This window comes from Girardinichthys multiradiatus, chromosome 24 (assembly GCF_021462225.1).
Source record: "Girardinichthys multiradiatus isolate DD_20200921_A chromosome 24, DD_fGirMul_XY1, whole genome shotgun sequence".
NCBI classification, from domain to species: domain Eukaryota; kingdom Metazoa; phylum Chordata; class Actinopteri; order Cyprinodontiformes; family Goodeidae; genus Girardinichthys; species Girardinichthys multiradiatus.
Window position 1 is genome coordinate 3,751,389 of NC_061816.1, and position 22,700 is coordinate 3,774,088.

The window sequence follows — 22,700 nt, forward strand, 5'->3', positions numbered from 1 at the left end:
CTGTGGGAGAAACAACAAAAGTGGCCTCGGCATCACAGCGCCTAAAGAAGGCTGGGCCAGGGGAACGTCCAGCTGCAAACGGCCCAGAGCCGTTTTAATAGCTGCAGACACCGGTTCCCCCGCACCTCCCAGGGAGGCACCGGAGCCTGAACCTGAGGTCCGGGAGCCCAATTCCAGAAAGGCCTCTCGAAAGAGGTGCCCGAGGCCGCAACCGAAATAACATCATCCTCGCAATGCGAGGACCCGCCCTGTTCAGGAGGGGAAGACTCACTGCAACCACCATCCGCCCGGAGAGACTGAAGGAGGGCCTTCATCTGGGCCAGCTCCGTAGAAAGTTGGTACACTCTAGAGGACAGTCCCAGGGGCCCGCGCCGCTTGGCTGTCCTCCCACACGCCAAGGGCACATCCTCAGCAGACCGTTTCGTGGAGGCCGCACCCTGTTCAAGCGGCAACGGATCCTGTTGGACAGAGACACCGAGGACAGCCGGGCCAACCACACCGCTTGGGGCAGAACGCTGCAATTAGAGCAGGCATGATCTGAAAGCACCTCCCTGAGATGGTCAACACCAAGGCAGGGAGGGCATATGTCATGACCGTCCTCCGGCTGTAGGGGAGCCGAACAGGACGAACAACAAAGATTGTCCATGACCAAGTGGACAGATGGGGTCTAACAGGCAGAAAAAACACCAGACCCTGTTACTGCAACAAGCCGTAGGACTCCGTACGAGCAGAAAACGCCACCAGCTGGTCAGACAAACAGGAATAAACAAAAGCGAGCGGCAACTACTGCCGAAAACTAAACAGACTAAGCACGAGCAGAAAACACCACTGGCGAGTCAGACAACCAGGCTTTCGAGCCAAATCAAATAAATGAATGAACGGACTCAGCACGAGCAGAAAACGCTACCAGCGAGCCGAACAAACTTACCAGAAACCCTGGAAGAAAAGGCAGCTTGCGCAGCCTCTGGAGGGCAGAATCATCCGCAGCTCCGACCACAAACGATCACGAGGCCCCAGCAGCAAGTAGCAAGAGGAACGAGGAACAAACAAACACAAGTCAACACCTGCATTCATCAACCTGCGTGCAAGAAGAAAGAAGGGACTGGGCTCCCGGTGTCATGTGACTATATAGACTCACGTGAGCCACCGGTAGGTCACATGTGACCATGTTGTTATTAATTTCTCGACCTGCGCATGCGCAAGAATGATCATTCAGTGCTTGAAGCACCGCCTCTGGCGGTCAGTAGGGATGAAATAGAACTGACAGAATCATCACTTTAACATTGGGCTAACGTTAGTATTAAACTAGCTTAGAAAGACAATATTGTCAAATGTAGCATTACATCTCATTCCTAACACACTCACCACTATGCTCGCTGTAAATTATGTTGCTTTCAGAAAAATGCAGTTTAGACCCATTTCTGTTTCTGGGGATTTTAAAAAGCTCCAATCTTTTTAAAAGTCCTGGTTTAGGAAGCCCAGGATGCGTTTAATGCAAATTTATCCTGGGTAATTTCACTTTCTCAGGGCTTTACTTTCACGGCACTCTGGTCTAGTAAAAATCACATTTTTAGTAGACATTTTTCTTGTTGTGCTGTAGATATCTGACAAGAGTTTGTCTGATGATAATAAAAGTAAAATAAGTGTGTTAATCAGTGTTTAGTAGTTATTGAGGTTGTAAAGCAACAACTCTGGCCTGGTGCAGGTTGGTATAAACTTAAACGTAAACTAATGTTTTAAACTTTTCCAGTAAAACTTAAGGATTAATGGAAGGTTTTAATTAACTGTATAACTCTAAAGCTGCTCATCATCTACTATCATTTATCAGTTGAAGCAAAAAATAAGTTATTAGCTAAAAATCTTTTAAAAATAGTAAAAGCCATCTGCTGGACTGAAGGTGTAGTGCAGTTTTATTTAAAGTCTAAAGTCTTTTGTTTCATTTGTCTCTCAGACTTAGATCCTGTAACCTCTCAGGGAGAACTTGTGAAGTTCTGTCATCAGTTCTTAGCTCCCAGTCCTGCTGTCTGAGAGAAGTTGACCTGCAGAACAACAACCTACAAGATTCAGGGGAGAAGTTGCCGTCTGGTTCAGACTGTACACTGGAAATATTCAGGTGAAGATTCATCAAACTGGTTCTTCTGAGTTTTAATGAGGAACAGTATTCTCTGTTTCACAAATTAAAATGGTTTAAATGCTAAGTTGATGATTTTCTAGTAAATCCTTCTGAGTCGTTAGTTTCTCAGCTGGAACAGACAGCAGTTAGTTCATCATCTGTTTCATTGTCTTATTTAGAATCATGTGGGACCAAGATCAAACGCTGTCCTGGTCCCTCTGACCCGACTCTGGTTTTAGGTCAGATTCGGCTCTGGTTTTATGGAACGTCTCTTTAAGTTCACTTTTCTAACCAAACACTTTAGTTCTAACTACTTACAGAACATTGACTCTTTTGGACCTTATAGAACCATCTGCTCACCAATTCCCGGAGAGTCTGGAGACTCAAGATGGCCTCCAGAGATACACCTCACTTCAAAGAACAAAGCAGGAGGACACAGATAGTGACAAAGCAAAGACAGGAGAACCTGCTGGAGTCAGAACCAGACCCAGTGAACAGACACACCATGATCCAGTTCCCAGTGGATGATGGTTGCTGGTTCCCCAGTTTCAGGACATCAAACTGGATCATCTGTGTCCAGAGTAAAGTTACAGCAGAACATCAGAGATTTTAACCTTGTCTGTTTCTCTGAGACATGAAGAACCCCAGTGGTTCTGGATCTCACCATGATACGGTCCAATTGTTTTACCCTGCACTGGGTGGACAGAACAGCAAAGGCAGGATCATCACCAGGTGGTGGAGTGTGTCTCATATCTAATAACAGATGGTTGATGGTGAGAACATCAGGACTTTCCCATTCTGATTTAACACATCTGGAGCATCTGTCCATCAGTTGACCTGCTCTGACCATCCTTCTGGATCAGAACGTTTCCATCAGTAACTAACACAGCTGTCTATATTCCACCTCAGGCAGATAAAGATCTAGCTTTGACTGCACTACACGATGAGCTCAGTGAAGATCAGAACAGTCACCTGGATGCTGCTCCTATCATAGCAGAGGACTTTAATAGTTCAAGTCTCAGACAGGTCAGGACTCTTTGATGAAGATCTTTGAGCAGATGAAGCTGCTGCAGCTCATCTTGTCCAGGAAGCAGAGCTGATAGATGCTGAAGAACCTGCTTGATTGTCTCTCATATCATCAATCAGCTTCAGTCTCAGTGTGGATGTTGGACTAAATAAACCTTGATGATGTGAGTGTTCTTCAAACTGGAGATGAAGAACCAGACTGGATGGTGTCCTCCTGCCTGATTCAAAAAGATGAAATGAAAAGAATGAGTTCAAACTGGGCTGAAACATGATAACTACAGGACAGAACTTTAGAGACGCTCCATTCAAATGGATGAGTCCAAATGTAGGACAGTTGTCTTCTGAGTGAAGAAGAACCGAGCCATGTAATGTCTGCTGTGGCAGAACCTTCAGTAATGAGACAGGAAAAGCCAGCTTGGTTGATTTGGACTCTTTAATGTAAAAAGTAGGAAATGAAGAGAATTGGGTCCAGAGGCCCGGCTGACTGCAGCTTGGCTGACCCAGACATGAGCCAAGGTTCCTCAGTCATGAGCAGCTTTATAAAGCATAGTTCATTGTTAGCAACTGACAGACAGTACAGGCGTCATGTTGTCTTGATTGATTCTGCTCTATCAGTCTGGTTCCTCCCACAATGGAACAGACAACATATGCAGCAGGTCACAGAGTCCAAATGACCCAGATCCAGTTCTTCCAGCAGCATGTCAGAGTGGAATCTGATCTGATCTATTACAATGTCCATGTTTGCTGCTGAAAGAGACTGAATGTCTGACCCTCCTCCTCCTTTCAGGGAGCCTGATGGAGTCCGATGGTTGAAACCAGCTCTGAGGAAGTGTAAGTGTGTTTTTCATTTGATTCATGACAACAAAGCAGCTCACATTCAACCATCTTCAAACTGTCCATCACTCATTCAGGAGTCATCATCAAAGTGTCAATAAATGATCAATAACTGCAGCTGGATTGTGTTTGTTCTCTCCATCAGATTCCTGTCAGCTCACAATCGACACAAACACAGTGAACAGAAACCTCCAACTGTCTGAAGACAACAGGAAGGTGACACGTGTGGAGGAGCTTCAGTCATATCCTGATCATCCAGACAGATTTGATTACTGGTTTCCTCAGCTGCTGTGTAGTGATGGTCTGACTGGTCGCTGTTACTGGGAGGTCGAGTGGAGAGGAATAGTTTATATTTCAGTGAGTTACAGAAGAATCAGGAGGAAAGGATACAGTAATGACTGTTTGTTTGGATGGAATGATCAGTCCTGGAGTCTGAGATGCTCTGATGGTGGTTACTCTGTCTGGCACAATGACAAAGTTACATTGATCTCCTCCTCCATCTCTAACAGAGTAGCAGTGTATGTGGACTGTCCTGCTGGCATTCTGTCCTTCTACAGAGTCTCCTCTGACTCACTGATCCACCTCCACACCTTCAACACCACATTCACTGAACCTCTTTATCCTGGATTCAGGATCAGGCCTGATTCCTCAGTGTTTCTGTGTTGAGTCTAAAGAGTCTCCTCCTGTCAGAGAAACATTCTCACTGTTGAACAGATAGTTCAGTCTCTACATGTCTGTCTCTTTCACTCAGAAACATTTTCACATTCAGTCGGTTTCTTTCTGAAACTCTTGGAAAAGATTCCTTGTAAACTTCGTCCTCTTCCAGTCCTTTAAAGATGGAAGCTGGGATTATTCCAGGATCCAAAGGTTTGGTTCTGTTTCGAGTCAAATCTTCATATAGGGTTTTTCCTCCAATGTGCTTCCAGTGCTATACCAAGACTGCTGCTGGAGTTGGTTCTTTACGTCTCTTCCAGTAAATGTTTGATCCTGGCTCTTAATATCACCATCAGAAGAAGTTTTAACATTTCTATCTCCAATCTTTTCTGTCATGTTTCTTGTTTGTGTCACTAATGTAGTTTTTCTTCATCTGATCTGAACAGTTTTGTACTTTAGTCCCAGATAAACAGGATCTGTGGGCTGTGAAGCTCAGGGTTTCTGGAACTGATTTGTGATGAAAAATGATGACGTGAGTGGAGCTGCTGTTTTAACTGCCCAGGTGGTTGTTCAGTTCCTCACTGTTAGTATCTGCTATGTTTTAATGAGCCAGATCAGTTCACAATATGACTTCTGATGAGACTGTTCCCAAAAGAAGAATAATTCCAGACTATCTGTGGCTGAACTGCAGATGATGGAAATGTAAATATTGGAGAATAAAACAGTATTTGCTACCAGTTTTCTGACTGTTATTTTACAGAACATCAAATATGTCTAAAAGGTTAAAACAGTGATGGACTCAGCCAGTCTCAGTCTCCTGCAAATACTCATTTGACCTTTAGTCCCAAGAGAGGAGGAGGGGGTGTCTGTCCCAGCAGTCATTAATGGACTACAGGCTGAGGACACACTGGACAGGTCACCAGTCCATCACAGAGTCAGGGTTGGATCTACCTCACCAAAGTCTAGGTTCTGATTGGGTCAACTGGACCAACTTTATAAAATGATGTCAAGTTTGTTGTTCAGGTTCTATTAATTCAAGTCCTGCCTACATCAGAACCTGGATCAGCAGAAACCAGTCCCACTGCAGTGGGTAGGGGAGGCTGTCTTCCAGCAGGAATTGTTGGAATAAATAAATGGAAGAAAAGCTCAAAACATGAAGATAACTTTGTTCCTCCAGGTTCTTCTGTCAGCAGATTAACATCTGACTTTTAAAGGTATCAGAAGGAGACACATATCTGATGGACAGGAAGACAGAGGAACCATTTTCTGGGTCTCTTTGGGTTCCTGTTCTGGTTTATTGTTGAGAAACGCCTGCAGTCCAGATCTATCTCCAACTGATGCTTGGACCATCCTGAAGAAACTAGAGAGAATACCATCCTGTTAGTGGATCACAGAAGAGACGATGATTGTCATCTGGAGTGATTTCAAAGTACATCACCCCACCCTGTTAGTGGAGGCTGCCTGGCCCCGCCCTATAAAAGGAAGTGGAAACCTTCACTTCCTGTTTGACAGTCTGACCTTTCACCTGAGCTGATTTGGATGGAGGAAGCACATGGGGCCAACATTTGGGTAACTGCACTTTGATATCAATCAGTGACTTTAAATCTGTAACTGTATTAATGTGACTGTGAATGTGGAGTTCAGATGGTGAGTGAAGAGGAGAAGGTTTAGATGTGAGGAGACCTGAAACTGCTGCTTTGGTTCTCCAACTTCTGGATGAGCTCAATGAGATTGGTTTAAATGTTGGATTCAAATGAAAGTTTGTTGCATTGAAACACTAACTGAGGTCATTTAGATCCAAGGTTCTTCTAGCTCAGCTTTGGAGTTTGATCTGTTTGCTGAAGAACTTTCACAACATGTTGGTGTTAGCATGTGGAGGAGAACATGCTAACTGGTTTGAACTGCTTGAAGATGTTTGACTGTCTACAGAGACTTGTGTTCAGTTGTGATGTTGAGTTTCTGAAGGTTGGTTGAACTTCTTTCAGCAGTTTAGCTGAATTTAGCATGTTGTTCTCCAAATGCTGATGCTGAGATGTTTTGTAAGTTGCTGCTGAAACTCAGATCAGATGTTGAGTTTTCCTGTAGAGCTGCACAATGTTCTGCATGGATTTCTTTTGGATGGAAAATCATCCCAGGGTCATCTTCAGTAAAGACGGACTGTGACTCATCCTTACTTGTCAAACTAAATCTACAGAAATATGTAGCACTGAAGGACTCAACAAAACCAAAGAGTCCATGTAAACCCAGGTTGTCACCTGTTACTTGTAGAACAGAACCAAGCAATGGTGAGTCTGAGAAAGGCTCCTCAATTCCTTGAGTTTCAACAACTTTAAGATCATCAACAAGAGGCTTTAGGATGTCATCAAAGTCATACGTTTTCAGGTCTTGTGAGTGAAAAAGAGCCACAACATGTATATTCATCATCACATAATTGTATTTTGGGGGAAGGTTCCTCAAAATAAAGTAAATGCAACCAAGTTTGTGAATTGGTTTCTTTGAGCCTAAAGGGTTTGCCGTCTCAAACTCATCAAAATAGAGTTGAATCTGTAGAGCATGTTTTTTCTGGGAAAACAAAATGTTACCTTTGAAGTATGAACCATCACATATGTCTTTATAAATGCCTTCTTCATGAAGATTGCCTTTGAAAAAACTTTCCCATAATTCAGCATTCCTGAACATAGACTTAAGAGTTCCTAGTATGGGTGTAAACACACATTTATCTGTTCCAGGGACCTGACTGGAAAGTCCTGTTGTTTGATCTCTGCCAACATCAAACCGCACCCCAAGAACAAACTCAACAGGTTCAACAATTTTACACTTTTTCCCAAAGAACTTCTGTCTTTTGACTCTAGTGTTCAAGGTTGAAAAAGGATCAAAACCTTTTTTCCATTTTCTTTTCCAAATCTGTGCCTTGAATTTCTGAAGTACAGCCAAGAATTGCCTCTCTTACTTCCCTATGAATGTCATGAACAAGTTCCTCCATGGAAGCAACCATTGCTTGGACTGTGCTCTCAGCAACACCAGATGCTTGCAACTGTGCAACAACAGAGGCTCACATGTTGAACATATGATTGTTGTCAGTAGAGGGCTGAGTATTTACAAAGGAGTTTGTTCTGACTGCCTGTGAAGTTGAGGGCTCACCAACTTCATTCTGAGTCTCCACATTGTCAGCAGCATCAGTCAAAGCAGCATCTCTATGGAAACGAACAAGATGCTTTTTAAAACCTGAATATGTACAAAACGATAAACAACATCCCAACTGTCCACATTTTAAACACAATGTCTTTCCGGGATATAGACCATGGTGGAATCTTAAATGCTGACAAAGCAATGCAGAACTTTTGTGGTTTGCTTTACAGACATAACAAAGAAACATATTTGCATCCAAGGATATTTACCAACTCAAGCGTCGTGCAAAAATCTTGCTCTTAGCTCCCTGACTCTGGGACTTTCCTTGGCACACATCAATGTTAAAAACAGTGGTTTGGATGAACGTATAGAAGTTGTAGAGGGATTCATGGTAGTTGATACTGAAGATGAAGTGGGCCTTGAAGAGCTCATCGAAAGTTGCCAAGGAGGTCTGTGCCTTGTGATCAATGCTGATGTCGTATCTTTGGATGCGGCTCTTGTTTTCAGCAACACACAGGAGGAAGGGCTGTCCTGGTTCCACACCAGCGAGGAAGGTTTCAACACTGGTTCCCATCTTTGACAAAATGTTAAGAAGAGAAATGAGAAAAATCATGAAATATAGCACGGCTACATTCAAATAGCTAACAAAGCCAATAAGAAAGTGCTTCGACACAAGAAGTAGGATCATCACAATAACCGCATAAGTACAGTACAATTTGCATACCTGGAGATATCTCACAACATGGTCCACAGCTTGACGTGAGCTGATGTTTGACCTCTTCTTGTGGCCTTTGGAGGTTGGTGGAAGCAAGTGAAGCAACAGTAGAAAGGTTGACAGGTCACTGGCCCAGCCTGGGGGAAAACAGGACAAATAGACACGTTCAGATAATACATAACTTATATTTTCAAGAGAACAGTAAGCCAAATGAACCAGACTCACCTGTGTCGTGCTGCCCAGACAGGAGCTCTTCAATGTGCTCATTAGAAGTCAGTTTTCTGCACTCTGTCAGGATCCTAGGTTGGAAAAAAGTCGATCATTTAGCCAAAAATCTGCCCGACACCTCCTCTCCAAACATCATGGTGAAGTCTTGGTCCATCTACAGGAGAATACACATTTTTATACTATTTCAAGTTAAAAGTGTGTACTTTCAGTGACAATTCACTTCATAATAAGTTGTCTTTCCAAGCCAGTGAGGTTAAGGAATCGTGGGAAGACATCCAAGACTGTTGAAGAGCACTGCTGATCTTGAACCAGTGTTTGACGATACTGAAACGTGGCCCTCATCTTCTCTTTGACTGCCGATTCATCTGATGAATGTTTCAAAAAGGATATCGCTTCACAACACTCCTCACCAAGCAGCTGCTTCATCTCTCTTTCTCTTTGGACTATCTTGATGGGCGGTGCTGGTGGAGGATCTCCGGGTCTGAGCTGCAGAGTTGCACTGAACAGTTTTTATTCTCCAGGCCAAGTAGCCAGATCCACTCTGTTGCTCATAGAAGTGTTCCTGTAATAGTAAAAATATGACACTGTAGAGCAAGTTCAAAACGTATTCCTACTGCAGAAACTGACATCAAAGATTTTCATGTAAAAATGTACATATCCATTGTCTGAGTCTGGATCTCTGAGGCTGGGAAATAGAGAGATGATGCCCAAAGCATATTTAGTTGTCATGGAGACTGGTGGGATCATCCTGAAAGATAAACATCACATTACTACAACTATTCTATCAGCATTTAAAAGAGACTAATTCTACTGTTATTTGCTTCAATGAGTTTTAGTCTCTCTGAAATTGTTAGTTTTCATGTCATGTTTTAGCCATTTGATGTTTATTTCCATCATAGGATATATTAAAGAAATTGATTTACTGATCTGCAACGTCCTAAAATGAATGTGCTCTTTTAAAACATTTTAAAAGTATGAATATTGACATCTTACCCATTCATTTCAACCATGTTGGCCACAAGAAGGTTGACCAAACGTCTTCTTGTTCTCATTTTATCATATTCATCCAAAATAACCTGTCCACCTGGTTTAGCCTGGAGAACATTTCTCAACATCTACAAGATGAAGCGTCACAAAGTCTGAATTTTCATCAATCTTGATCAAATTCAACAAAACAGCCACGGTTTAACAGCTAAATATCTTTGTGCATGATGTTTTACATCATTTGTTAGAAAAGCTGCACACCTCTTTTGCCACTTCCCGTTCAGCATGTGTTCTCGTCCCTCCGTTTGTGTGAACAATCACTGCGGCATCAGATGAATCAGAGGACGCTAGCAAGGAGTCTCCAGAAACGGCCACAGATGAGTTGTCTGACATGGTTGACTCCAACAAAGCAGATGATAAATCATGTTGAAGCACAACTGGAAACAGTTGAAAACATTTATACACAAAGTGGAAAAAAAAGAATTAGTTCCAAATACTTATTTCTAATCTAGTCTTTCCCCAACAAGGCTGTACCTGACCTGTTGACCTTTCAGTTGTCACCCGAACAGTAAGGCTCCCTGCTTGCAAAAAATCCTCAAACATCTGCATCGACTTCTGTCCCTGATTCATCTGTCAAGTGGAGCTCAGTCTCAAGTGGAAGATCTAGCTTCTCAATGACTAATAAAAACATTATATTAAGAGCAATGGAAAAACTTACAATAAAAATATTACCAGAAATGTTTCAACATTTGAAGTCAACTTGTAATCGTACTTCTGTAATGTTTTTCACAGGCTATTATAATTAGCTACCATAAACACAACTGCATCAGACATTTATCAGATCAATTCAACAGGTATTATAGCAAGTAGTCCATTCACACAAACATTGTGGACGACATGAAAACTGATGCCAACCTTTCTGATGAAATGTGTTGAAGTCATAACCATCTTCAGTCTCAGCCACTTTGACATACTTCTGCATTTCTCCAAATCTCACCTTCACCAACATGATGAACTCATGAAGAAGAAAGAAAAGGAAGCCACAATGTGCCATTATTTACAGGATGTTCACCATGGATGTGTAGAGACACAAACATTTTTGCTTTGCTTTCCTCGCATGAGATCGAGTGAAAAAAAAACGACCTTGTCACAATGTCAGCTCCAGACTTCATGAGACTGCGGTCCCGCTCTTCAACAAACACGTCACAGATACGTCACAGATACGTTGGACTTCTGGGAGCGACTCTGTCAGGCGTTGATTTTAAATTCAACACCTGATTGAGTTGCTTCAATTTAACTCCCCGGAATAACAGCAACTGTTTGGAGAAACTAACACTCATATCGTTGAGCTAGACTAAACAAGTGTTGAATTAACTCCGTATTTTTAACAGACAACAACAACACTTCTGATTTTGCTGTGTGATATTGTGGTTATAATGAAGATAGTTTTAACCATCAGCTGCTGTGTTAAAAACATCTCTGTATTAACCGGATGTTTCTGTTCAGACTGAATAAAACCCTGCAGTCATCTACATATTTTACACATTATGTTATTAGAGATGGAGATTAATTATTCACAGAGACCACACATGCATTAGGACAGGTATATAGAAATGGTAATAATTTATATTTCTTTAGATAAAAATGAAGCAAAAAAAAAAAACAACTTTTAAATTTACCTCAGTAACAATCATCCAAGAAAGATAAATCTTTGTCAGCTTTGAGAATCAAGACCTGTGAAAACTGTTAACATTGTTAAAAATATATATATTTTATGATAAACAAATGCTGAGATCAGGGCTTTAAGCATGGTGAAAAAAAAACGATTTACAAAAATAATAAAAACCTGCAGTAGAGTTTTACATATATTATCAACTGCATTAAACAAAAATTAAGATTTAAATTTTTGTCATAAACTCGGAACCGACCCTGCAGACTACAGGAGATCCTCTAACAGACGGAGCTATTTGATCACAGCTAAAACACTTTCCAACTATGACCAGTCTTCGTTTTCACTAATGCTCTTCATCATGGAAGAGTTTTGAAGCAATCTGAGCTAATCTGCCAGATGATGCCTTTTATCCTAGAAATATTTAGCTTCAAACATTTAACAAGCTCAAAGTGTGAAGTAGCAGGGATGCCACATGTAGTGCACATTATTTTACACAGTTTATCAGGAAAAACATGAATAAATGATGCATGTTTATATCAGCAGACTCTGCAGCCTGGAGAGGAAAATAAAGAGTTGGTTTAAAGTTTAGAGACAAAACCAAATAAAAGGACAGTTAAAGTTGAATTAGTTCAATATGATTCTATGGAAGTGAAATAAACAAAAGAAAAAGACTGATGAGAACAGTTGAAGGAAAAATAGTAGAAAGTCTTTAGGTGATGTTGGAGTTTCAAACAGCTACTCTTCCTGAAAGAATAAAAGTAGGGTGTATGTGTTTTCCTGTTAGGCCATACATTCCTCCTTCTCTAAGATGTTATAAATGCCAGAGATATGGACATATCGCAGCAGCATGTAAGGGGAAACAAAGATGTCCAAAGTGTGGAGGGGAGCATGGGTATGATGAATGTAAAAATGGAAAGGATACTTGTTGGAACTGTGGAGGGCAACACAGGGTGACTCATGGAGGATGTGAAGTAAGGAGAAAAGTAGTGGAAATTGAACATGTCGAAGTCATTAATAATCGAAGTTATGCAGAAGCTGCAAAAAGAGTGAAGAAACCAAAAGATATGCCAGGAAAGGTTCAGCTGAGTCCAACACCAGAGCAAAGGCAGATTAGATCAGACACAGTACTGACATTTGAAAAGATGATGCTGTTTATTGCTGATGTAATTAATTGTACAGATCAAGTTAAGCACAAGACAGAGAAAATCAAAATAATCGTGAAAGGAGCAGAGAGGTTTTTCAGTATTAAGGATATATCATGGGAGCACATAAATAAGAGATTAGGGGAAGAAGGGAGGGTGGGAGGACTGGAAGAAAGAACAAATTGATCGTCTTACAATGGAATGATAGAAGTCTAATTTCAAATGGGCAACAGTTTAAAGGATTTATTAAAGATTTTAAAGAAGAATTAGATATTATATGCATTCAGGAAACTTGGCTAAAACCAAATCTTGATTTTGTTATCAAAGGATATGAAAGCATTAGAAGAGATAGAGAGGGAGGATCAGGAGGAGGATGTATAATATTCATTAAAAAGGGGATTCAATTTAGAGTTTGAGATAAAAGAAAAGAGTTAAAATTTATTATTGTTGAAATTTGGACAAAAATTGGGAAAGTTAAAATAATAAATTTTTATAATCCATGTAAAAGACTTTCTTTAGATCTAATGGAGGAACTTGGGAAGTATTTAGAGGATAACGTGATTTGTGGAAATTTTAATGGACATAGCTCACTATGGAGTGATCATAATGATCAAAATGGAGGTATAGTTGAAGAAATAATGGATGTGAAATATTTGATAGTTTTGAACGATGGGAGTGGAACAAGAATTAATTTGAGAGAAAATACAGTGTCAGAAATTGATTTAACATTAGTTTCAGATTCTCTAGCAGGTGTTAATGGAAAGTAATCAATAAAACAACTATAGGAAGTGATCACTTCCCTATTATTACTGAAGTAAAACTACATATAGAGAAATATTGTATAAATGGGATGAAGAAATGGTGCTTTAGATCTGCAGATTGGGAAACCTTTAGGAATAATAGTGAAATAAAACTACAAAACGTGGATATAAATGGTAGTATTGATTAATATAATCTTTCTATATGTAATGCTATTATAGAAGCAGCTAATATTTTATTTTTTAAAACAGTGTAAGTTGTAGGATTTAGTGTATGTAGGGGTATGTATAAGTATGTATAGATGTCATGTGGTCCACACTCCTTACCAGTTGGTGGCGGTAATGCCTCCTTCAGTTGTTTGCCAACCGCCAATATAAAAGAAGAAGAAGGTAGAGGAGGATTTCAAAGTAAGCCAATCAGAGGCAGAGTTCAGTTTACACAGAAACGCCCCCAGCAGCCCTGCTCAGGTAAACTAGCAGATATAAGCTGCAACAATGGCGGGTCTGGAGGGAAGATTGCGTTTTCTAAGTGGAAGTACAGACACTACTTTATTCTCCTTGAGGTGTGGAAAACAATAATACATTTAGTCATGATTTCCGGTTCCGCTGGCCCCGCCCCCTCTTCCCAAACACGTGGATCTCTTCCGGGTTCTTCATCCTTTGTTCCCTGTTCGTCAGCAGCCCAGAAGCGGGAGTGTTGATAAAGCTGTAAGAGAGCTGCAGCAGCAGCAGTTGATGAACTCTGGAAAGAAGTCCAGCAGCTTGAGGAACATCTGGTCAAAGAAACTGGAGGGAAGCAGGAGCTCAAACAGCGGCAGGACGCAGCAGAGGAAGAGACACCAGATGATGGATGATGTTTTCCAGCCCAGATTAGGTTTGGATGTTTCCTTCTTCATGCCAACTGTGTGGATGGTAGTTAAAGTTTAGGAGCCGTTTTCAGTCTGCTGGTGGATTATTCCTCTGAATTAGAACTCGTTGTTAGGATAGTGAAACATCAGCAGGAGCTTCTGGAGCCCAGCTCAGAAATATTAGAGTTTGAAACGACAGAGGATCATCTAACTGCGGTGAAGTGAGCCGATATAAGTCAATGGATCTGATGTGTGTGTGTTTTTAAAAATAAAGATAAAATAATAAATGCAGGTTTTAGCAGTTAATTAGATTTCCACAAACTTTTCCCAACATCTATTTTTCTTGTCATCAGGTTAGAAACTATGTGATGTTTTTACATCATTTTCCACAAATATCAACATCCAATAGAGGAAAATGTGTCCATCCTCTTGTTTCTCATTATTTTAGAACCTAAAAATAAAATAGGTTCTTTAAAAATAAAAACACATTTTAACATAGTAGATATTTTTCAGAAATTATAAGTTGTCTTTTTCAAAAGGTCATGTAATGTTTGTGTCTTTAAATTAGTTTTATGTAGCTGGACTGAGGGCAAAAATTGCTCTTTTTATTGTAAATGTGACAGACCTCTAGTTTAGGACAAAACATCTCACTGAATATGAAGTTCAATAAAATAACCAGAAACTGTTCTGTAATCTTCTTGTTGCTGATGTAGAGAGAGCTCCTTCAGTGCATATTAAACTATCGTTTGCACGTCAAATATTCTGAACATAAAGCCACAAGCATGGAGTAACACGAGTTCCCATCATTGAATAATAACGCTCACTGATATAAAAGTGATACTTAATAATTAAAGCTACAACTAATCATAAAATTGAATAGATCTCATGGGTTCTGATGGATTTCCCTCAGAAACTGTCCACTAATGCCGCCTGATGCATATTTCACACATTGAAGGATTGTTTAAGGAACAAGTAGTTGTTGGTTTATGATAAATTATGTCTCCTTTTTCTTATCACTGCACTAAATGATGAAATGTGTTTATTTCTGGTCTCTGTGCTATATTCATATGAACAATCTCTACTTCACAAACCATCTGCTTCACAGCAAAACTCAGGCAATTATGTTTTATATAATAGTGATTTAATTCAGGGGTTAAATATGAGATTCTGCACATGACCTAAACTGTCAGTTCTTGAGGTTCAGTTTTCTCTAAACTGCTGATCAGATGTTTTTCTCTAATGTGAATCTTTACCAGCTTAGAAACATAAAGTTGTTCATAATGCATGTAATGTGTTTCAGTGCTGCCAGCAGATGTTAAAGAAGAGGCTCCTGAAGAACAGAGTCCTGATGTGGATCAGCAGGAGCCAGAGCCCCTCCAGATAAAGGAGGAACAGGAGGTACTCTGGACCAGTCAGGAAGGAGAGCAGCTCACTGTGAAGGAGGAGACTGATACCAGGTTTCCATTAACTGCAGCTCCTATCAAGAGTAAGGATTTGTTTGTGTGTGTGTCTCCTGTCTGGCAGCTAACAGTCTGGTACATCTGGTTGTCTTTTATGATCAAAACCAGATTTGCTTCATAAAAAGGACGAAGAAATGAGAAGTTTCCTGAGTTGAAACTGCCAGAAAAATACGACCCAAACAGATTATAAAGATATCTACGCAGAACCTGGAGAGACTAAATTAAACTATTCTGCTCTCCTACAGACTCAAAGGTCCACACTCCTTACCAGCTGGGGGCGGTAATGCCTCCTTCAGTTGTTTGCCAACCGCCAATATAAAAGAAGAAGAAGGTAGAAAAGGATTTCAAAGTAAGCCAATCAGAGGCAGAGTTCAGTTTACACAGAAACGCCCCCAGCAGCCCTGCTCAGGTAAACTAGCAGATGTAAGCTGCAACAATGGCGGGTCTGGAGGGAAGATTGCGTTTTCTAAGTGGAAGTACAGACACTACTTTATTCTCCTTGAGGTGTGGAAAACAATAATACATTTAGTCATGATTTCCGGTTCCGCTGGCCCTGCCCCCTCTTCCCAAACACGTGGATCTCTTCCGGGTTCTTCATCCTTTGTTCCCTGTTCGTCAGCAGCCCAGAAGCGGGAGTGTTGATAAAGCTGTAAGAGTTGATGAACTCTGGAAAGAAGTCCAGCAGCTTGAGGAACATCTGGTCAAAGAAACTGGAGGGAAGCAGGAGCTCAAACAGCGGCAGGACGCAGCAGAAGAAGAGACACCAGATGATGGATGATGTTTTCCAGCCCAGATTAGGTTTGGATGTTTCCTTCTTCATGCCAACTGTGTGGATGGTAGTTAAAGTTTAGGAGCCGTTTTCAGTCTGCTGGTGGATTATTCCTCTGAATTAGAACTCGTTGTTAGGATAGTGAAACATCAGCAGGAGCTTCTGGAGCCCAGCTCAGAAATATTAGAGTTTGAAACGACAGAGGATCATCTAACTGCGGTGAAGTGAGCCGACGATCGCTGACGGTAGAAATCAGATGCGTCCATCCATGGTGTATTACGGTGTTGTTTCAGTTTTAATCTTTGAGGAAGATGTTTATTGCTAATTATATGTTTATATATATATTTTTTTAAATAGCAGTTAGTGCTTGGGGGCCTGATCGTCGGTCAGCTTATCTGCTTATCTACCAGGTTTTAACTCTCATCTGCACCCACCTCAATCAACAAGACAGACAAACTACACCATAACATTACTACATTAAGCTAGGTGTAGTTGGTTTTTGAATAAAAACTATCTAAGCTTCCTCAGTTTCAGGTTTTCGACAAAAATAAAACAAAAGGAGTGTTTTAACTTCCTAAAGTGAAGCTTCTGAGCCTGCCTTCAGAAGCTCACAAAAGCCTTTAAAGGTACACAAGACAGGCCGCTGTAAGTTGAAGTTAGACACACATGAGAGTCCACACAGGAGACAACCCCTTTAGCTGTGACGAATGTGGAAAAAGATTTGCCTGGAAGTCACAATTAAAAATACACATGAGAATCCACACAGAATAATTTGCTTGTGTGTGGAAAACGTTTTGCTTTAAGATCATATTCATACAAACACATGACAAATCCACACAGGAGAGAAAAACCCTTTCATTGAGATGCTTGTGGTAAAATAGTTTTCCTTCAAGTCATCTTTAAACAAACACACAAGGATCTGAACTGAAGAGAAACGTTTTGGATGTGATAAATGTGGTAAAAACCTAATTCAAATCTAAACAAACACACTAGAATTTACAGTAAAGAAAAGCCCCTACTGGTTATGATTGTGGAAAAAATTTAAGCATAATTTAAGACCCTTTTACATCATACAACATGGGGCTGGGTGATATGGCCTAGCAGTCCACCTCGGTGACAATAAATGATCGGTAACATTTACATAAACATCCATCCGTCCTCTGCTGTTATAGTCCAGTTGTTATTTGCTGGTTCAGTATGCCTTCAATTTTGAATAAATCCCCAAAAGTGTCACCAGCAAAGAACCCCCACACCATCACACCTCCTCCTCCATGCTTCACGGTGGGAACCAGGCATGTAGAGTCCATCCGTTCACCTCTTCTGCGCCGCACAAAGACACGGTGGTTGGAACCAAAGATTTCAAACTTGGACTCATCAGACCAAAGCACAGATTTCCACTGGTCTAATGTCCATTCTTTGTATTCTTTAGCCCAAACAAGTCTCTTCTGCTTGTTGCCTGTCCTCAGCAGTGGTTTCCTAGTAGCTATTTTACCATGAAGGCCTGATTCACACAGTCTCCTCTTAACAGTTGTTCTAGAGATGTATCTGCTGCTAGAACTCTGTGTGGCATTGACCTGTTCTCTAATCTGAGCTGCTGTTAACCTGCGATTTCTGAGGATGGTGACTCGGATGAACTTATCGTCCGCAGCAGAGGTGACTCTTGGTCTTCCTTTCCTGGGGCAGTCCTCATGTGAGCCAGTTTCTTTGTAGCGCTTAATGGTTTTTGCGACTGCACTTGGACACTTTCAAAGTTTTCCCTATTGTTAGGACTGACTAACCTTCATTTCTTAAAGTAATGATGGCCACTCGTTTTTCTTTACTTAGCTGCTTTTTTCTTGCCATAACTCAAATTCTAACAGTTTATTCAGTAGGACTATCAGCTGTGTACTTTATCCACCTCCTGCACAACACAACTGATGATTCCAAACCCATTTATAAGGCTTGGAATCCCACTTATTAAACCTGACAGGGCACACCTGTGAAGTGAAAACCATTTCAGGTGACTACCTCTTGAAGCTCATCAACAGAATGCCAAGAGTGTGCGGAGCAGTAATCAAAGCAAAAGATGGCTACTTTGAAAAACCTAGAATATAAGACATATTTTCAGTTGTTATCTCCCATTCCATCACATCCCAAAGGTGCTCTATTGGATTGAGATCTGGTGACTGTGGAGGCCATTTGAGTACAGTGAACTCATTGTCATGTTCAAGAAACCAGTCTGAGATGATTCGTACTTCATGACATGGCGCGTTATCCTGCTGGAAGTAACCATCAGAAGATGGGTACACTGTGGTCATAAAGGGATGGACATGGTCAGCAACAATACTCAGGTTGGCTGTGGCATTGAGACGATGCTCAATTGGTACTAAGGGGCCCCAAATGTGCCAAGAAAATATCCCCCACACCACCACCACCAGCCTGAACCGTTGATACAAGGCAGGATGGATCCAGGCGTTCAGGTTATTGAAGCCAAATTCTGACCCTACCATCCGAATGTCGCAGCAGAAATCAAGACTCACCAGACCAGGCAACATTTTTCCAATCTTCTATTGTCCAATTTTGGTGAGCCTGTGCGAATGATAGCCTCAGTTTCCTGTTCTTAGCTGCCAGGAGTGGCACCTGGTGTGGTCTTTTGCTGCTGTAGCCTATTTGCCTCAAGGTTCGACGTGTTGTGCGTTCAAAGATGCTCTTCTGCATGCCTTGGCTGTAACGAGTGGTCATTTGAGTTACTGTTGCCTTTCTATTAGCTCGAGCCAGTCTGGCCATTCTCCTCTGACCTCTGGCATCAACGAGGCATTTGCGCCCATAGAACTGCCTCTCACTGGATATTTTCTCTTTTTCGGACCATTCTCTGTAAACCCTAGAGATGGTTGTGCATGAAAATCCCAGTAGATCAGCAGTTTCTGAAATACTCAGACCAGCCCATCTGGCACCAAAAACCATGCCACGTTCAAAGTCACTTAAATCACATTTCTTTCCCATTCTGATGCTCGGTTTGAACTGCAACAGATTGTCTTGACCATGTCTACATGCCTAAATGCATTGAGTTGCTGCCATGTGATTGGCTGATTGGAAATTTGTGTTAACGAGCAGTTGGACAGGTGTACCTAATAAAGTGGCCGGTGAGTGTATATCAGATTGTTCTAATCTATTATCTTTGTAACATTGTCAAGGTAAAGTTGTTCATAATGCATGTAATGTCTTTCAATGATGTCTGCAGATGTTAAAGAAGAGGCTCCTGAAGAACAGAGTCCTGATATGGACCAGCAGGAGCTGGAGCTCCTCCACATAAAGGAGGAAAGTGAAAGAATCTGGGCCAGCCAGGATGGAGAGCAACTGAATGTGAAGAAGGAGACTGATGATACCAGGTTTCCAGTAACTGTTGTTCATATGAAGAGTGAAGAGGATGAAGAGAAACCTCTGTTCTCTCAGCTTCATCAACACCAGACAGAAGACAGAGATCTTCCAAGCAGCAGCTCAACTGACCAGATAAAAGCAGAAATTAAAGTAGAGGACTGTGGAACAGCAGAAACCATCATAAACCCAGATCTAAATACTCATGGAGGCTCTTCCAACTATTCACTGACTAATGACGGTGAAGATGATGAAGAGGATGTGAAGCATCATGAATCTGAGCTTAAACATTTGTCAGTCTCTGAAACTGAAGACAGTGAGGAGGACTGGAAGGAGAGCAGGACTCCAGGATCAGGCAGAAACACTGTCAACAAATCTTTGAGCTGCTCTGAGTGTGGAGGAAAATTTGCTAACAGACGCTCTCTTCAGAGTCACATGACATGTCATCCAAGATTAATGTCTTCAGATTGTTCCGATAATGAGACTTGTTTCAGAGAAAAGAAAATTATAGATTCACTGACAAATGTCCAGAAAGGTAGTAAAACGTTTAATTGTGGTGAGTGTGGTCAAGGTTTTACCAGGAAATATAATTTAAAGCAACACACAAAAATCCATATGGGGGAGAAACCCTTTAGTTGTGATGCATGTGGAAAAAGATTTGTCTACAAGTCAAATTTAAACATACACTTGAGAATCCACACAGGAGATGAACCTTTTGGCTGTGATGCATGTGGAAAACGATTTGCAGTCAAATCAAAATTAAACACACACATGAGAATTCACACAGGAGATAAACCTTTTAGTTGTGATATATGTGGGAAAAGATTGTGCTACAAGTCAGTTTTAAAAACCACATGAGAATTCACAAAGGAGACATACCCTTTGGTTGTGATGCATGTGGAAAAAGATTTGTGCAGAAGTCAACTTTAGATAAACACATGATAATTCACACAGGAGACAAACCCTTTGGTTGTGATGTATGTGGAAAAAGATTTTGCTACAAGTCAGTTTTAAAAAGCCACATGAGAATTCACAAAGGAGACAAACCCTTTAGATGTGATGTATGTGGAAAAAGATTTTGCTACAAGTCAGTTTTAAAAAGCCACATGAGAATTCACAAAGGAGACAAAACCTTTGGTTGTGATGTATGTGGAAAAAGGTTTTGCTACAAGTCACAATTAAACACACACATGCAAATTCACACAGGAGATAAACCTTTTGGTTGTGATGCATGTGGAAAAAGATATGTCTTCAAGTCACAATTAAACACACACATGAGAATCCACACTGGAGACAAACCCTTTGGTTGTGAGGCATGCGGAAAAGACTTTGTGCGGAAGTCATATTTAAACAAACACATGAGAATTCACACAGGAGACAAACCTTTTAGTTGTGATGCATGTGGAAAAAGATTTGCCTGGAAGTCATATTTAGACAAACACATGAGAACTCACACAGGAGACAAACCTTTTAGTTGTGATGCATGTGGAAAAATATTTGCTTTGAAGTCATATTTAGACAAACACATGAGAATCCACACAGAAGACAAACCCTTTGCCTGTGATGCATGTGGAAAGAGATTTTCCTGGAAGTCAAATTTAGATAGACACATGCGAATCCACACAGGAGACAAACCTTTGCTTGTGACACATGTGGAAAAAGTTCTGCTTCAAAATCATATTTAAACAAACACATGACAAATCCACACAGGAGAGAAAAAACATTTGGTTCAGATACTTGTGGCAACTTCTTTGCCTTCAAGTCATCTTTAAACATACACACAAGAATCCAAACTGGAGAGACACTTTTTTGATGAAATAAAAGATAAACCCTTTGCTGGTTATTATTGTTAAGCATAATTTAAGACCCTCTTTACACCATATTGTGTAGGTCCCAGGAAGCAATGTTTTTCCACGTCTGTTATCAGTTTAGCTAGCCAATAGTGGCAGATTCGTGTAAGTCCCAGTTGCTTGTGCTGAAAAGCAGCAGCAGCTCGCTTATTTAGTTTGCCTAGGAGTGGATATTCACCAGATAGTGGTGGTGAAAAAGTGTTTGCCACTTAAACCTAATAACTGGTTGGGCTAACCCTCAACAGCAACAACTGCAATAAAGCGTTTGCTATAACATGCAATGAGTCTTTTACAGCCCTATGGAGGAATTTTGGTCCACTAATCTTTGCAGAATTGTTGTAATTCTGCCACGTTGGAGGGTTTTTGAGCATGAACACGCTTTTTCTCAGTTAAGATTGTAATACAGTTTTAAAGTCACACATTAACTGTGACTGTCTTATCTTTTTTAGAAGTAGAAAACTACAAGTATAATCAAAACAACATGTATGATGATTTTCTATTTTTCTACAATTATTAAATGTAATGAAGAGGGGTAATGTTAATCAATTGTGATGTATACATAAAAGTGAAGTGATGGGTTTTTTTTTTTTAGCTGTAACTGGTATGAGAGCAAGAAGCAGAGAAATACTGTGTTAGAAAGCTTGAGGCTGAGCAGATAAGGAGGGCACCATGGCTTGGGAGCCAGAGGCGGCAGAGACATAACATTAGGATGGGAGGGGCAGAGCCAGCTCACGGGAACTGGGCATGGATGGAAGGTCAACGAGCAAGCTCAAGTCATAACAAGCATGGGAGCGAGAAACGAGAAGCCAGGTTTATGCTGTTTTCATCAGTCTGAAGTTCGAAAAACAGGCAAAAGTCATCGGACCAGGATGGGAGTGGGAGTCATGAAGGTCAAAAAACAGGCAAAAGTCATAACACAGGGAGCCAGCTGGGGGCTGTTTATGACTCTGTCTACGGAGGCCAAGAGACAGCACCAAAAAGTCACGGCGACCATGCAACTCAATGATGGGATAGCTTGCCCGGCAACAGGGGATGAGCAGTGAGGCTATCTGCACTATAAAAACTGTGCCAAAGAAAGAAACGGGGTTGTTTCCTCGCAGAAGACCAGCAAACAAGATCGGACGAAGAAAGAAGCTACAGATGAATCAGAAGACCGGAGACGCA

The 22,700-nt window shown here is 41.0% G+C and overlaps 2 protein-coding genes across 7 annotated transcripts in view; both read left to right on the top strand.

Annotated features, from left to right (window-relative positions):
- Positions 1 to 5,366, top strand: part of LOC124861406 (NACHT, LRR and PYD domains-containing protein 4-like) — a 328,592-nt gene extending 323,226 nt beyond the window's left edge. For all 6 annotated transcript variants that reach the window (XM_047355143.1, XM_047355138.1, XM_047355142.1 and 3 more), the window contains 3 exons: positions 1,952 to 2,113; positions 3,927 to 3,970; positions 4,119 to 5,366. In XM_047355143.1, coding sequence (XP_047211099.1) covers positions 1,952 to 2,113; positions 3,927 to 3,970; positions 4,119 to 4,639 — 727 coding nt within the window. In that variant the 3' untranslated portion in view covers positions 4,640 to 5,366. The remainder of the gene's footprint in view (positions 1 to 1,951; positions 2,114 to 3,926; positions 3,971 to 4,118) is intronic.
- Positions 5,367 to 20,546: 15,180 nt separating this feature from the next.
- On the top strand, positions 20,547 to 21,520 carry LOC124861485 (gastrula zinc finger protein XlCGF8.2DB-like). The gene has a single exon (XM_047355281.1). The coding sequence runs from the start codon at positions 20,625 to 20,627 to the stop codon at positions 21,369 to 21,371; it is 747 nt and encodes a 248-aa protein (XP_047211237.1). The 5' UTR covers positions 20,547 to 20,624; the 3' UTR covers positions 21,372 to 21,520.
- Positions 21,521 to 22,700: the final 1,180 nt, after the last annotated feature.